The sequence below is a fragment of the Coenobita brevimanus genome, chromosome 56 (genome assembly GCF_032717465.1).
Source record: "Coenobita brevimanus isolate Jiangsu-jjx chromosome 56, ASM3271746v2, whole genome shotgun sequence".
Taxonomy (NCBI): Eukaryota; Metazoa; Arthropoda; class Malacostraca; order Decapoda; family Coenobitidae; genus Coenobita; species Coenobita brevimanus.
The window spans coordinates 36490124-36505700 of record NC_137009.1 but is presented as its reverse complement, the minus strand read 5'-3'; the positions used below and the strand labels follow the sequence as shown (position 1 = coordinate 36505700).

The 15577-nt window shown below is 40.3% G+C and overlaps 1 protein-coding gene across 1 annotated transcript in view; it reads left to right on the top strand.

The window, feature by feature from the left end:
* The window catches only part of LOC145401703 (uncharacterized), a 44247-nt gene extending 28942 nt beyond the window's left edge, over positions 1–15305 (top strand). The window contains exons 12-14 of the mRNA XM_080273885.1: positions 4954–5113; positions 11784–12011; positions 15259–15305. Of these exons, the coding sequence (XP_080130011.1) occupies positions 4954–5113; positions 11784–12011; positions 15259–15305 (435 nt within the window). The remainder of the gene's footprint in view (positions 1–4953; positions 5114–11783; positions 12012–15258) is intronic.
* The last annotated feature ends 272 nt before the right edge of the window (positions 15306–15577 follow it).

Here is a 15577-nt window from a genome sequence, read left to right as displayed (position 1 = left end):
GTTGGGGTTGGTTATTTGTGTTGTCTTGCTGTAAGTTCTTATTATTAGCCACTTTTTTGTCCCCTTCAGTGTGATTATTTTTATTTATTTATTTTTATTGTGGCTGTCTCCAAACAATTTCCTTAGCACAGGGGAGAATTTCTGAACTGGAGGAATTCAATTCAGTCTTCATTAACCTGCTTTGTTCTCGAGGTCTTTCCTAAGTTGAATGAAATCATATGGAAATGCCAAGTATAAAATTTAAATTATATCATTAGATTGAAGGGGATTAATGGCTTTCCACAGACTCCTGTAAAACACTTTAAGCAAAAGAAACCTGGGAGCATTTGGTTGAAGTAGCCAGTTTCCTGCAGTCCACTGGCTTTGTGTCCAAGTGGGCCTGGGATCATAACAACAACAACAGTAATAATAATAATAATCGTATGAGCCCAGAGCCACAGCAACAGCGCCAAGTTCACACCCTTTTTGTCACTGTTTCTGTTCTTTTCACATGTCCATACCACCACAGTGTGGTTCTTATCATCTGGTCCACATCACCACACTTTGTACATTCTACATTCCTCTACATACGAGGTGCTATCAAAAATTCTCGAGACTTCCTGTTACGAAGGAACGGTGTACAGCTTGGGTTGGGCCGATTAATTGGCAGGTAGTCGGGAATTGGCTTTCTAGTCCACTTTGCCAACTAATCAGTAATCGGCCTTTTGACAGATTAATCAGGGCCGCTTAGTTGAAGAAGCTTACTTCTGTCTTTTATGATGGTTTCTTATATTGATATTCATTTATAATACTGTTTACCACAACTGTCAAAATACAAAGTTTGCATCAGTCACCTTGTCAACCTGCATTGAGGCATTGCACAGTACATGCTAGACACCACCGTTTGATATACTGTAGCTGCAACCCATCTCTGTATGTATGGAGCATTTGAGGAGAACACGTTTTTGGTGGACTTCAGAAAACATTTTTTATCATTAAATTTATTATGAGTTTAGTGTTTCTGATGTATGAACATTCATCACGCTAACTGTGTCCCAAAGAGGAATAGATGCAGTGTTAGTGACTTGGTGTCATATACATTGTTGGTGTGTCATGTTTTGTTGGAAGTGTATGATCAGGCAAACTCGTATATTTTTGTGCAATAAAAAAAATACAATAAAAACATATGTGTTTTATATTGGAAGTAAAAATTAAGGGTGGTATTTAAAGCAAACACACAGTATATTATGATCCCAGACTAAGAAATTAATGAAGGGCCCGAGAGATCAATACATTTTCTGTACAGTACACTGCCATTTCTAGTAGCATCTAGGATCACCACAAGAACAAGAAAACTGGCAACTTCTAACAAATTACAACCAGGATGCATAGAATGAGATGATGCAACAAAGCAAAACTAGACTTTAGAAGAGTGGCAGATGACAAAACTATTTGCTTTCCATACAGGAGATGGCAATTGGGCTGTAAACAAAGTCAAAAATAACATTAGGGTGATGTTTTTAACTTTTTAGTACCACTAATTTCATGAAGTTTAATTACTTTTAAAATTTCATCGCCGATTATTGACTGCCGATTACAGTCGCTGCTTTTTATACGATGGGGTTAAGTCAGGTCATACCTTAACGTATAGCTGTTTTATCGTAAATCAGGAGATTGAAACACATTATAAAAAGGGGGTTACGTCAGCTCAGCATCCCAGTCACCTGCCCAAGACTGAAACGAAAATGACAACCCACCTTAATCACTTCCTGTGTCAACCAAGTCATCTCCATGACCAAAACAAACACTATCACACCAATACAGGCGGCATTACTCACGTACAGTAAATTGTTGCAACAACACAACAATCACACTTGCGTAACGTTGGCCTGGTGCTACAAAATGTATAGGCCTACTGTGGCACGATGCTTGGCTGAGAGGTGACGATAGCAGGGGGGCACATGTGAACGAGTGGAAAAGACAGGGCTTTGAAGGGATGGCGGGACCGCAACTGAACCAAAACAATGCTCCGCATGCTGGGGCCACCATCTTGCCTGAGACAAGTGACCATCGCTTTGCGTGTGCCTGGTGCTTTGTATGAAATTTTCTGAAGGCAATATCATTATAGCAGGAAATTCATCGGAAATCGGATTTTGGGGTGGAACTTTTCTGTTATCGTTGTAGCGAATTATCTTATGCCGAATCAACGTAAAACAAGTAGTGACTGTAATTAGTAATTGGTAATCGGCAAAATTGCTTATTGGCCCAACCCTATGCAAAGCACAATCATGTGCATGCAGCAGGGGCGAGCAGTAACCTTCATAAGTCAACATGCCTTGTTCATATGTGATCTCCCTGTGAACCTCAAACTTGAGCAGAGAGCAAACATCGAATTCTGTGTCAGACTCGGGAAATTAGCAGCGCAGTCTTCAGCAGGCCTGCAGCAATGAAGCAGTGAGCTGGGTGAGGTGTTTTGTGTGATACTCGCACCTCAAGAGGGGCAGAACATCACTGAAAGATGATGAGAGATTAGGGCAACTATCCTCAAGCAGAATCCCTGAAAATGTCAAAAAAATTCAACGGATTGTGCATGAGGATCTTTGGATCACCGTCAAGGAAGTTGCTGGCATTGTCACCATGGTGATTGAACGATCTTCATGCACAATTTGTTGAATTTTTTTGGCATTATTGGGGATTCTGCTTGTGGAGGGTCACCCTGACCTCTCATCATCCTCCAGTGGCATTCTGCTCCTCTTGAAGCACAAGTGCCACTCAAAACACCTTGCCCGGCTCATTGCTTCATTGCCGTAGGCCTGCTGGAGTGTTTCAAGGGTCTGTGTTGCCGATTTCATGAGTTTAACACAGAATTTGATGTTTGCCCCCTGCCCAAGTTTGAGGTCCATAGTGAGATCGCAAATGAACATGTGCATGTGGTTACAAAAACACGTGTAACACAGATGCCGATGTTAACAGCATGATGCTACCCGGCATACTGGCTCACCCCTGCTGTGCGTGCATGACTATGCCATGCTCCGTTCATTCACAACAGGAACAGCCTCAGATCTTTTTGATCGCACCTCGTATTGTGTGAACTGACCTAACCTGACCTTATCTAATAATAATCTAACCTAACCTAAGCTCATGCAACTGTACCCTGCTTTACCTTACCTTACTGCACATAACCTTGAATATACTGGCATATGTGTTGTACATACTTAAATATGAATACCTGCTTCCTCTTAAGGAATCACTATATTGAGTTTGGCCATGGTACAGTTGATGTTTTCTTTGGACTGGAAGTTAAACCAAGTGCCAGAACTGGATTGTTACTTTTCAACAGCTGCTGGAAGATGTTTGGAAAAAATAAATCTAGGATGCATGCTGTAATAAGATTTGTAACAATGAGGGAATCTTTGCTTGGACTTTAACCATATTGTGATAGGATGTTTCTGATGGTACTACCAGTGGTACTTTTTTAGGACTGGTAGTCCGCTACTGCTACTGGCGGTACTTTTGGGGGTCAGTATTGCTAGTGGTTTCACCGGTAGTTTTTGAGCCATATTCTTAGTGGTAGTTTTTGGTGGAGAAATGAAAAATTGGAAGATAATCACATGACTACAGTGGCATGCTGGCCTTACAGATCTTTCTGTCATATTTCAGCAGAATTGTATAGGCTTTTGTTACATGCACTGTAATGATGGCAGTTAGTTAAATATTTACTATCATAAAATTCTTACTACATTCCTTTGTCATGTATCATCATCATCACCCTCAACATCCGGACTTCCTTTCCCACCCGAGGGCAGGGTGAGGAGTAGCAGCGTCCAGACAGCCTAAGTTTGCCCAGTTCAATGGGCCATGCTTCCACTCACTCATCATTCAAGCCCACAGTATCCTGGCTCCAGCAGATTACCTTGGTAGATTAAAAGGCTTTAATTTAGAATGTTTATGTTGGTGCAGAACTTCCTGGAGGAGAGGCCACAGAAAGTCATTGAGAGCAACTTGTTCCCATGCAAAGTGTTGATGGACTTTTTCATCAGGCACAATATGTTGATCCCCATCAGTGCCACAGTAGAACATCTGTTTCTATGGGAAAGGACGCTCTTAAGCCCAAACAGGCAGGATTAACTGAGTCACTTTGAGATGCTGGTGTTCATTAAGGGAAATGGTAAGAATTGAAATCTGAGAGTGACAAGTTCTTTTATGTGACTCTGATTTGACAGGCTGCATTTAATTTCCGTCTTTAATACTCTGTAATTTTAATAAAAATGAAATTTAATATAGTTTTTATTTAAATTAGATATAATACTTGTAAAAAACAAAGATTTCCTACTTTTAAGAGTTTTATATATAAAAAAAGCACCACTACTGCTACCAATGGTGCCTTTTAAAAAGATACTGGTTCTGCATTTGCCAGTCTTTCTGAGCCAACAATGCTACATCTGCTGCTGGTACTTCAAAAGTACTGATTGCTCACCATTGGTAGCTAGTTACCAAACTTGTAGCCATACTGCACTCTGAGTGTAGCACCTCCTAGCCATCTGTCTGCTACCCAATAACCTAATCAGCCTAACCTAACCATACTTGATACCAGTCTAATCTAATCTAACCAAATCATACCTTACCTTACCTTACCTTACATAACCTAACCCAGCCATACTTAGCCTATGTAGATGATGTAACTAATGTACCATAACCTAACCTAATTTGCCCACTCAGTACAACAGTGAGAATAGTGGCAGCATTGATCAAACATAACCATACATATTGTAATCATCATCATCATCCAGACCTCCTTTCCCACCCTAGGGCAGGGTGAGGAGTAGCAACGTCCAGGCAGCCCAAATTGCCCAGTCCAGTGGGTTACGCTTCCATTCACTCACCATTCAAGCCCCCGGAATCCTAGCTCTATCCTGTTGTAAACTATGTAATGCAATCTAATGCAGTATAACCTGACATAATTTACTCCTACAGTACAATGGTGAGAATGACAACGGCGTAGGAGGGTCACCGCCACCACCACCACCAACCTCCCCACCTCCACTAGCGGCCCTCAAGCTGTACCCTGGCTACACCCACTACTCCTTCACAGCACCTGGCACTGCAGTCATATACACCCAGCAGCCTCACTATGGTAATATCTCATTTTAGAATACATTTAAAGACCGCTGACTCTGCTATATTCTTTTACTTTAACCAGGCCCAGATTTTAAAAATGTTTGTGGCTTATCACGTAGGAAGAAAAAGACAATACTTTGGCTATGCACACTTTCAATAGCATTTTCTTTTTTTTTTTGACTGGCATCATACTTTAGCGTTAATCTGTTTTTACAACCCAGCATCCAAGTTAGAGAGATGGCAATTTTATAACAAGTAGGTCTTTTCACTTGATGGCAGCTGTCCACATTTTGCAGTCTTCAGTTATTTTCCTACTTGACTCAGTGTCCTATTCCAGAGGTCTCCACACAGGACCTGACAAAGATTCCAATCCCCCATAAGCACAGTTGGTGGCCAAGTGTAATCAGATTGGAGAGTTGATTTGACTGTTGGATATTTATTATAACTTGACCAAGATACCTAACTTTTTTTCTGCTTATTCAATGACCAAGTGTACTGTGGACAGGTTGAAGCCCATTTAACTGTAATCTGCTCACTTTAGCTTGGCTTGAAATTGTCATCTGTCTGACTTGAATGCTGAGCTATAACAAGAGATTAGTACTGAAATATGATGCGAGTTGTTAAGACTTATTATGGACAGGCTGTAGTGCTTAGTATTGTCTTTTTCTGTCACTGAGCTGTGGGGAATAAGTTGCAGCACAGTAAGTATCTTTTGCTAAGTAAAGATGGAGGATCTATTGATGTTTTTTTAGAGTAGGGGGAAGTGACATATTAGTAACCCATGTAGTGCAAGAGGATTACCACAATAGTCCGAGGGGCTTTTTTCCGTGCTGAAAACAGTGACCCAATGCTTTACACACTCTTCACTTTCATGATAATACAATTATACAGTGACATCAGTCTACATGCTTCTCGCCGTTACATGGTAATATTCACCATACGTACAGAGCTTCACTTTCGTTTGACTCTGTGTGCAAATCTACCTATGTATGCCAGACAACTCAATCCTATAAGGGGTGGCCACGGACAAATCTCCTCCATGTCCCCCTGTCCCCTGCCATTTCATTGCCCTTTCCCCAGCTCACACCCCTCTCTCTCATATACCTTGCCACTCCATCCCTCCATCTCATCCTCAGCCTCCCCTTCCCTCTGCCCCTCTCCACCTCACTCACATACACCCTTCTCGTTACTCTCTCACCCTCTATCCTCTCCACATGGCCAAACCACCTCAGTGTATTTCTCCTAATGCATTCTATCACATCCACATCACAATGCTCCTTCACTTCCTCATTTGACAGTCTTCTCTCCATGTAACTTCACATTCTCCTCTCAAATAACTCATTTCCACTGCTCCCACTCTTGACATGTGTCCTTCCAGCAAGGTCCAAGTTTCACTTACATACGTTAGAGTTGGTATCAAAATACCATCATTCAGCGACTTTTTTACTTCCAGATTAGAATGCAGAAATAGGTTTTTGGTGTTGGAAACGTTGGAAGAGGGGGAGAGAAGTGTAGATGAGATGTGGGAGGATGTGAACAAAGTTTTGCATGAGACTGCTGAATGTATGATTGGAAGGAGACATAGATTCAGGAGAAAGAAATGGATATCAGAGGAAACGTGGGATATGATAAAAAAGAGAGGTGAGGCTAAATTGAGGAGTGAGATGCACTGCGTTGATGAACGAGAGATTGAATTAGCAAGAGCTGCGTACTGGAGTTTGAATTCAGAAGTAAGAAGGTTAGCTAGGAGAGATAAAAGAAGATGTGTGGATGAAAAGGTTGCAGAGACTGAAATCCTAATAAACAAAAATGATGGACAGAGTCAAAGAATAGCATATGAATCGATTAGAGAACTGAGTGGTAATGCAGGTAAACGCAAGGAAATACCAATTAGAGACAGGGAAGGAAATTTATTGACCAAAGATGGAGATATTAAAAATAGATGGAAAGAGCATTTTGAGACAGTTCTTAATAGACCAATACCACCAGAAGAGGATATACCGTCTGCTCAGGAAGATTTAAATATAGAAACAGGAGAGTTGAGGCTTGCAGAAGTGGAGAAAGCAGTAAAACAGTTAAAGAATAATAAGGCACCAGGGGAGGATGGTTTATTTCCGGAAATGTTTAAAGTGGAGGGGGATAGATTAATAATGATCTTGACCAAGCTATTCAATAAGATATGGGTGACGGGGTTACTACCATCAGTTTGGAAGAATGGTGTAATTGTTAAAGTTCAAGAAGGGAGACCTGAGTGAATGTGGTAATTGGAGGGGAATCTCTTTGTCACCGATAGCTTTGAAAGTTTTCAGTAGAGTGTTGTTAAATAGGTTGGAGCCGGTGGTTGAGGGTATTCTGAGGGATGAACAGGCTGGTTTTAGAAGGGACGTGGTTGCAATGATCAGATCTTTATAGTTAGGCATTTGATGCAGCAAGTTAATGAAATGAGAGTACCGTTAAGTCTTTGTTTTGTTGATTTTGAAAAGGCTTTTGATAGTGTTTCGAGAGAGTCTATGGGGAAGATCATGAGACATTATGGAATACCAGAGGAGTTTGTGAGGGTCATTATGAACATGCATGAGGACACATTTTGTAAAGTGATGGTTGATGGTTGTCTGAGTGATTCGTTTGAAGTCAAGTCCGGAGTAATTCAAGGTGGTGTTCTATCGCCTTTACTATTTATATTGGTCATTGATTACATTATGAAACGTGTTGGAACAGAAACCGGTGCAGGTATACTTTGGGGAGAGAACAGGAAACTTTTGGATTTAGATTATGCAGATGATATAGTTTTGATTTGTGATGGGCCAGAAGAGATGCAGAGAGTGTTGGACTGTTTGGTGAGTGAAGGTCGCAAGGTGGGTTTGGTTATTAATTGTGGAAAAACTGAAATAATCAATATGAATATGGAAAATGCGTAGGAATGTGTAATTGGAGGTATGGTTGTAAAGCAAGTTGATAGGTTTAAATATTTAGGTACTTATTTAGCCAAGGATGGTTCTTTGAACCTTGAATTCGAGGAAAGGTTAAAGAAGGCTAATCAGGCAATGGGAATGCTTAAAAATATTTGGAATAATAACAATTTCTCTTTGCATACAAAAATCAAACTTTATAAGGTAATGGTTAGGAGTATCTTAATTTATGGACACGAGTCTTGGTACAGCACAGTGACTATGGAAAATAAATTCTTGGTGTTTGAAAATAAAGCACTTAGAAGAATATTAGGAGTTAAGTGGTGGGAAAGGGTACCAAATAGTAGAATTAGAGAAATAACGGGAGTGCAGCCGGTCGATGAATATGTTAGGTTCTCACGATGGAAGTGGCTAGGACATGTGTACAGGAGACAGGGAATAGTACGAGGTACACCAGGGTGGGTGGCACCTGGTAGGAGAGGTAGAGGAAGGCCAAAAGAGACGTGGGTGAGGACAATGAGACGGGAAGCTGGAGATGAGTGTTGGGGAGATCTTGAGGAGTTAGCACAAGATAGGATGTGGTGGTGTGAGTTCATCGAGGCCCTATGCATCCCCGAGGGTGCCACAGGAAATGATTGATTGATTGATTGCTTACTTCTTTATTTTGTATCACTGCTTTCAGAGAACCAGCAGCCTTTCTTCCTTGTTGAACCCTTTCAAGCACTTCATGCTCCAGACTTCCATCCTTGCTCATCACACTACCCAAGTACCGAAATGCACTCACATTTTCCATTTCCTCCTCATCCAACCTCACTGTACGTTCAGTGACTTCATTTCTCTCAAGGACCATAACTTTATTCATCCTTACATTCACCTTTTGATTCTGTTTTTTACACACACTCTCAAACTCATTCACTAAGCTTTGCAATTTCCCTTCGTCTTCGCATAACAATATAGTATTGTCTGCAAACAACAGTATAGGAAGTTTCCAAACACTGCTCTCTCATTAAGGCTGCTCCAACATCCACTGCCCTACCATATACTGTATCTCTTTAACCCTTAAGACGCGGGCTTATTTTGCTTTGACTTGCGGCTCCCGCGGGCATATTCGCGCTCCGACAGACTCTCTAAAAATACAGTATTTGCCAAAAATCGGTTATTAGTCCTAGAATATTTAAATCACGTATACTTATGGCACATACCTTCAGTTTTCTCCTTGGGTGTTTGTTGAGCCTTCGTCGAGTACTGTAGGACTTGTGGAGACCTCTGAAGTTGGGTAACGAAGTCTCCACTTTACACTTCCCAACAACTCTTAATATGATTACCACAGCCTGATATTATCACTAGAAACACTATTCTATGATTCTCAAATAGTTTGGAATCCATACTCCAAAAAAAAAAACACTGTGAAAGCAATGAAAATTACGAGGGCGTATGACCATCCCACTTCTGATCGTTCGCCACTAGTGTTGTCTGTTATTCATAAAAACACTCACAGTTTATATTTCTGTTACTATATAACACTTATATATATCTACATTCTTTATCCATAAGTTTCCTTCAGTAATAGTAGTTTATTGTCACTGTAGGGATTCAATTTCTTTCAGTAAAATATGTAGCATTCACTTTCTCGTCCTGTATACTAGCATTGAGAGTGAATGTCACTTTCACCTTCACTCTCATAACTCATAGTATTCATACATGCTAGAGTGAAACTTTCACTTTCATTACTCCTAGTATATATACTCGTATTCTTATAATACTGTACTACTCATTTACATTTCTATTTACGTTCTCTATTTTATTTACATTATTTACATTTCTGTTTTATTTACACTGTTGTGCACTGTCACTTGAAGTAACTTATAAAACTATTTTCCATTGTTCACTTATATTTACATTCAGTCCTTTCACTTGCTGTTTACACATTATTTACACATTATTTACAATTCCACTTGCACTGTTTTACTCAATAAAAAGATCGTAGTCACTCTCTATCAATTGTCATCCCTTTACCTCTTTCCACACGAGGTTTAGTAGGGGGTAAAGGTCACAGGGCCCTTTGCATGGGGCTAAAAAGTAGCGGAAGTTATCAGGAGCTAATCAGATGTACCTTCACTTTCAAAGACGACAGTGAACTGATAGTAGTGGCCTCCTGCCGCCTGGCTAGGGTGAGTGCAATACTACCAACTTCAGCCCTGTGAGACCTGCTAATATACTGTATAGCAATGAAATGATTGGCAGGAAACCAAGACAATACATAATAAATTAGGTAGTATGTAAATATCACTTAGGCTTCTCCCTTCCCTCCTTATATGTATATTTATTACGAAAATAGATTATACGGCATATTTCAAGGGGAAATAAACAGCGAAAATTAGCGAACGAGTGCATGTGAAGTGTTGTCAGGTGATAATTAGCCAGTTCAAGGTGTATGGCACTATCACTTACCTTATTACTTTTTTGTATATATTATTTGGTATAAGAATAGGGCATAGGGCTTATTTCAATGGATGAAATCAGTGGAAAATTCCAGGGAAGATTTACTTAATGTAGAATACAGTGTGGTGGCCCGCAATAATTAGGTAGTTCCAGGTAAATGTAAATATCACTTAGGCTTCTCCCTTCCTTTCTTATATATATATATTTTTATTACGAAAATAGATTATATGGCATATTTCAAGGGGAAATAAACAGCGAAAATTAGCAGACGAGTGCATATGAGGTGTTGTCAGGTGATAATTAGCCAATTCTAGGTGTATGGCACTCTCACTTACCTTATTTCTTTCTTGTATATATTATTTGGTATAAGAATAGGGCATAGGGCTTATTTCAATGGATGAAATCAGTGAAAAATTCCAGGGAAGATTTACTTAGCGTAGCACGGCCAGGCAGGCGAGAGGATAGGGTAATGGAGGGGAGGTAGGGAGGGGAGTCAAGAACGGGGAGAAATGGCTAAATTGTCAACAATGGATGGGAGTACAGATGAGATTAGGAGTGCTGACTAGTGTTGGACATTGGCAGTACTGATAGATGATACAAGCCACCACTTGAAAGCCCGGGCGAATTCGAAATAACACAGAGTCACAAAAGTGTCGCCCCGCGGTATGATCCCTTGCTACCAAGTGTCACGAAAGTGACGCCCCGTGGTTAAGGGGTTAATATCCCCATCCATATAAAGATTGAACAACCAATGTGACATACACATCCCTGTTTTAATCCAACATTCATCATCATCATCATCATCATCACCATCATGAGATAGAAAAATTCACTCAGTTCAACCATCCACTCACACTGCAGCCTTAGCCTCCTCGTACATACTCTTCATGGCACTCAACAACTTCATATTTACTCCATATATTCTTAATATTTTCCACATTTCTTGTCTATCCACTTTGTCATATGCTTTCTCCAAATCCATGAAGGCCAGAAACTTTTCCACTAAAGACCTAAGGATGAGTATCTGATCTACACAACCATTTCCCTTCCCAAAACCTCCCTGTTCTCCTACCAATTCCTCCTTTGTTTCCCTAACATTCTCAATAAGTATCCTACCATATACAGTATGTACTTTTCCTATTACACTAAGAAGACAAATGCTCCTATGATTAACACACACTTCCTTTCCCCTTTTCCTTTGTACAGGGGAATAATTATACCTGTCTTCCAATCCTCTGTTACTTTACCTTCCTCCCAGGCCATAATGATGATGATGGTGGTGATGATGATGATTTTATTAGATCTACATTGCCTGAGTCTTTTCTCCTTTTGCAGCGTATAGTGCAGGGGCCACTCAGGGTGCAGTTGCTGTTCCTGCCAGTCTGGTCGTTGGGGCGGGAGGTGGTGGTGGAGCCGGGGCAGTGGGTGGGGCAGGGGCAGCGGGGGTGTTGCGTTACCCTGGCTATGTTTATACTACTGTCTACTCCCCTGGACCTGCACAGTACGTTTTATCTACTCCGCCCCGCCCCACCCCAGTTGTTGACACCACCCCACAGAAACTGGGTAAGAAGTAATGCAGGGTGAACTGTGTGGTGGCAGAAAAAATGTGGAGTCACATAAGTGAACTCTAATCCTACCCTTTCTTACTATCCTACCCTGTCCAAGCTTGCCCTGCCCTTCCTTGCTCTACCCTGCCCAACCTTGCCCCATCTTGCCCAGCCCTTCCGTACTCTACCCCAAAATACTCTGCATTGCTTTGCCCTACCCTGCCCTGGCCCATCATAGTCAGTGCTTTAGATGCAATAAGAGCTGAAAAAGTTGTTTGTATACTGTATCAAAATAAATGATTACATTATTGTACTTGAAAATGAACTTCAACTTACCTTTTCATGGTGCAGACAATTCCAGTGCTTGTAGCAGAAAATGGTAATGATAACAGTCACTAACATATTACTCCTTGCAAGGTGTAGGGACCTGTGGCTACTCTACCATAATCCACGAAGCACGTATACGGAAAATTATTGAACTTCCTAAGAGCGGTCAGACAATTTTTACTTCCCTGGCATTATTTAGTGTCATATATTAATGTTTATTTCTGTAATGTTTAAGGACGTGTAGTGTGTAGTACACCGGAGTCACTTAGCCCCTTCAGTATGAGTAAAATTTCCTTGAGAAGTCAAATCAGTTGCCCACTAGGAGTATAGAGAATGTCATGTAAGTGAATGATTTAATAGAGATTGTTTGTAGCCCCTTAACATGCTTGAACTCTCCTAAACTGAATATAGAGGTCTAGCAGTAGCAAGACTGAAGTGTAAAAGATGACATTGTGCTGAAGGGGTTAATGTTAGTGCCTTATCTTCACCTCACAGACCTGTGCTTTACATGTTAACTTATATTCTACAGCAGTGAAATAATTTAGCTCCATTATCCCTCTGTACAGTCCTAAGTATATAGAGAATGGAGTACCACGGCCTTTACTTAAGCAGTTACAATATATTTCATTTAAGAGCTGTGGAAATAGCACTTTTATCTCTCTGGTTTTTATGATAATCCCAGTGTACAGTTCAAAGTGTATAGAAAATGGAATATCAGTTTCTGTACCAACATTACTCTTCTGAGTACTGTACATAAGGGATCCCATTTGAATATTAGGATCCCATTTGAATATCAAGAAATATTGGAATCCCATTTAAATATTGGGATCCTGTTTAAATAATGGGATCCCATTAAATATCAGCATCATTTAAGTGTTGGATCCCCTTTAAATATCAGGATCCCATTTAAATATTGGGATCCCATAAAATATCAGGCTTATATAAATATTGGGTTCCATTCAAATACTGGGATCCCATTGAATATCAGGCTCATTTAAATACTAGGTCCTGTTCAAATTTTGGATCCCATTTTAATATTGGGATCCCATTTAAGTGTCAGTGACCCATTTAAATATCAGTGCCCCATTTAATTTTTGGGATACCATTTAAGCAGATCTAGGACCCTACACTCCTAACGTGGTTGCATAGTTTTGGATGATGGATGACTGGATAAATAACGTGACATGAAGACAGAGCCGTATTCTTGGTCATTTAAGGAAGCTCACAAACACCTCTTCATTTATTGTTTATAGTATTTCTGAATCTGCCCTGTTGCAATATTCTTGTGTGTTAGTCATGCAGTGTGTGTCGATATTAAGAAGATATGAGGCCATTATAGGGAAAACCAGGTAAGCACCAAAAAAGGAAAACAGAAAAAAACTCTTTTAAAGTTTGTGTACTTTAAATATGACTTAACTTTTCATCCAGTGAAGATATTCTGCTCTTGTTTTTTTTTCCATGTAGCCTAATTCATCTACTTTTCCGTAATGATACTCAGACGCTGATAATTAGTGGTATTTTAAATGAAAAAATTCAATAACATCTTCTTTCTCCTCTTGTTAGACAACAATCGATGACAAAGTAGCAGTACTTTTACCCATAATATGTGTTATTGTAGGTCAGCTGTAAGATATTGAGACTGAAAATATGTCAGTAGGTAAGTAAGGACATGTGCCTTTATGGTGGTGTCATAAAAAAAAGCTTGGTGGTATTCGTCAAGCCACGCGATTGGCGCGTCTTGCAGCCACCTCCTGCTGTGTGGCGCTCACCTGGTTTTCCCTCTCACTCTTAGCCTCACATACATGTGGCTTACAATAAGTGCGTGTTTTGACATGAATACTATGGTAAAATCGCCTTAACTCAAGTAGGAAATCCGGACATGATGTTGGTTTCCAAGGATGCAGTACTTGGGAGAAGAAAATACTAAGCCAAAATGGACCTAATGGTAATGTCATGGAGTGGTTGGCTATCAATAGCAGTACGGTCATTCACAGCCCTTTAAAAATCGTAATTTTCAACCATCTTAGGGACATCTTTTTCACTTAAACCCTTGTTGTAGTGGTAGAAGAGGATTTGGGGAAAAAACTGGTATATGTAACTCCGTTTCTGGCCGGGGTGGCGCTTACCTGGTTTTCCCTCCAAGCGCCTCATATAAGAAGCAGAAGTTTGAATGTTAATGGGTAGTTGGAAAATCATTAAAGAAGAGGTGCTGGGGAGCCTCCTTGCCTGATGAGGATATGAGCTTTACATGCGTTGGATAACACAAGACAATTAAGAGATCCATGTTTATCACAGGCTCAGAGTTTAATCTCATGGGAAGATAGGTTGAGTAAATTGTAGTAATGTATAAATGAAGGTAGAAATAAAATGAGTGATGGAATTGCTTTAATGGATGAAAACTCAGATGATAATATTTTATAATGCAAGATAAAAGTGAATGAGAAAGTGCTTGGAGAAAAAAGAACCTTGAAAAGTGGAATAAATTGTAATATAAATAGAGGCCAAAAAAGAATGGTAGATATATGGTAATAAGAGAAAAAAATATGTAGTTGCAAAGTGGTAATGAGTGACAAAGAAACTAACTTAGAAAAAAAAAATTATACTGTAAAATGATACATAAAAAATGATACTTTTATGTTTTAAATGCAGTACAACACATCCCAATAATCTGATAGGGGTACATTGTGGAAAGATCAGCTAATGATTTATTGGGTACTGGTAAGATTATAGCTCAAGTTCAGTGGGGTGATGTTTGAGGTCAAGGGGCAACCCCTCCCCCCAGAAAAAAATGGTTCCTAAGCCTCCCCTAATGCATTATCTGACTACTTTCCTTCACTGTATCACCCATGGGTGTGATAGAAAGAGTAATAAGAGGTGGAGTAGAAGTAAGACAGTAAAGTCCCAAAACAAGTACAACTACATTTACTTGGTGCCAGGTCCTGGCAGAGCCTTTATCAAGGGTCCCCCTGAGGCTGGGGTATAGGTGGTGTCCCTGGGCATTCACTCATCACTCCGTCTCCTCCCTCACTGGGTCCCCAGCCATCATGATCCTCTTAGCACTGATGGAGGACATTTGTTGCCCGGTAGCTAACTTGTCAGCAGATCTCTTGATGATAGCAGAGATGTTTGATTGCAGTATCCAGTGCATGTCAGCAGTGCTACTAGCGTCCTGGCTGCCTTGATGCTGCCTCATGATATCCAGCCTCACTTCAAGGGTAACGCCTTTCTTTGAGCAATTCACCTTCCATTTTCCAC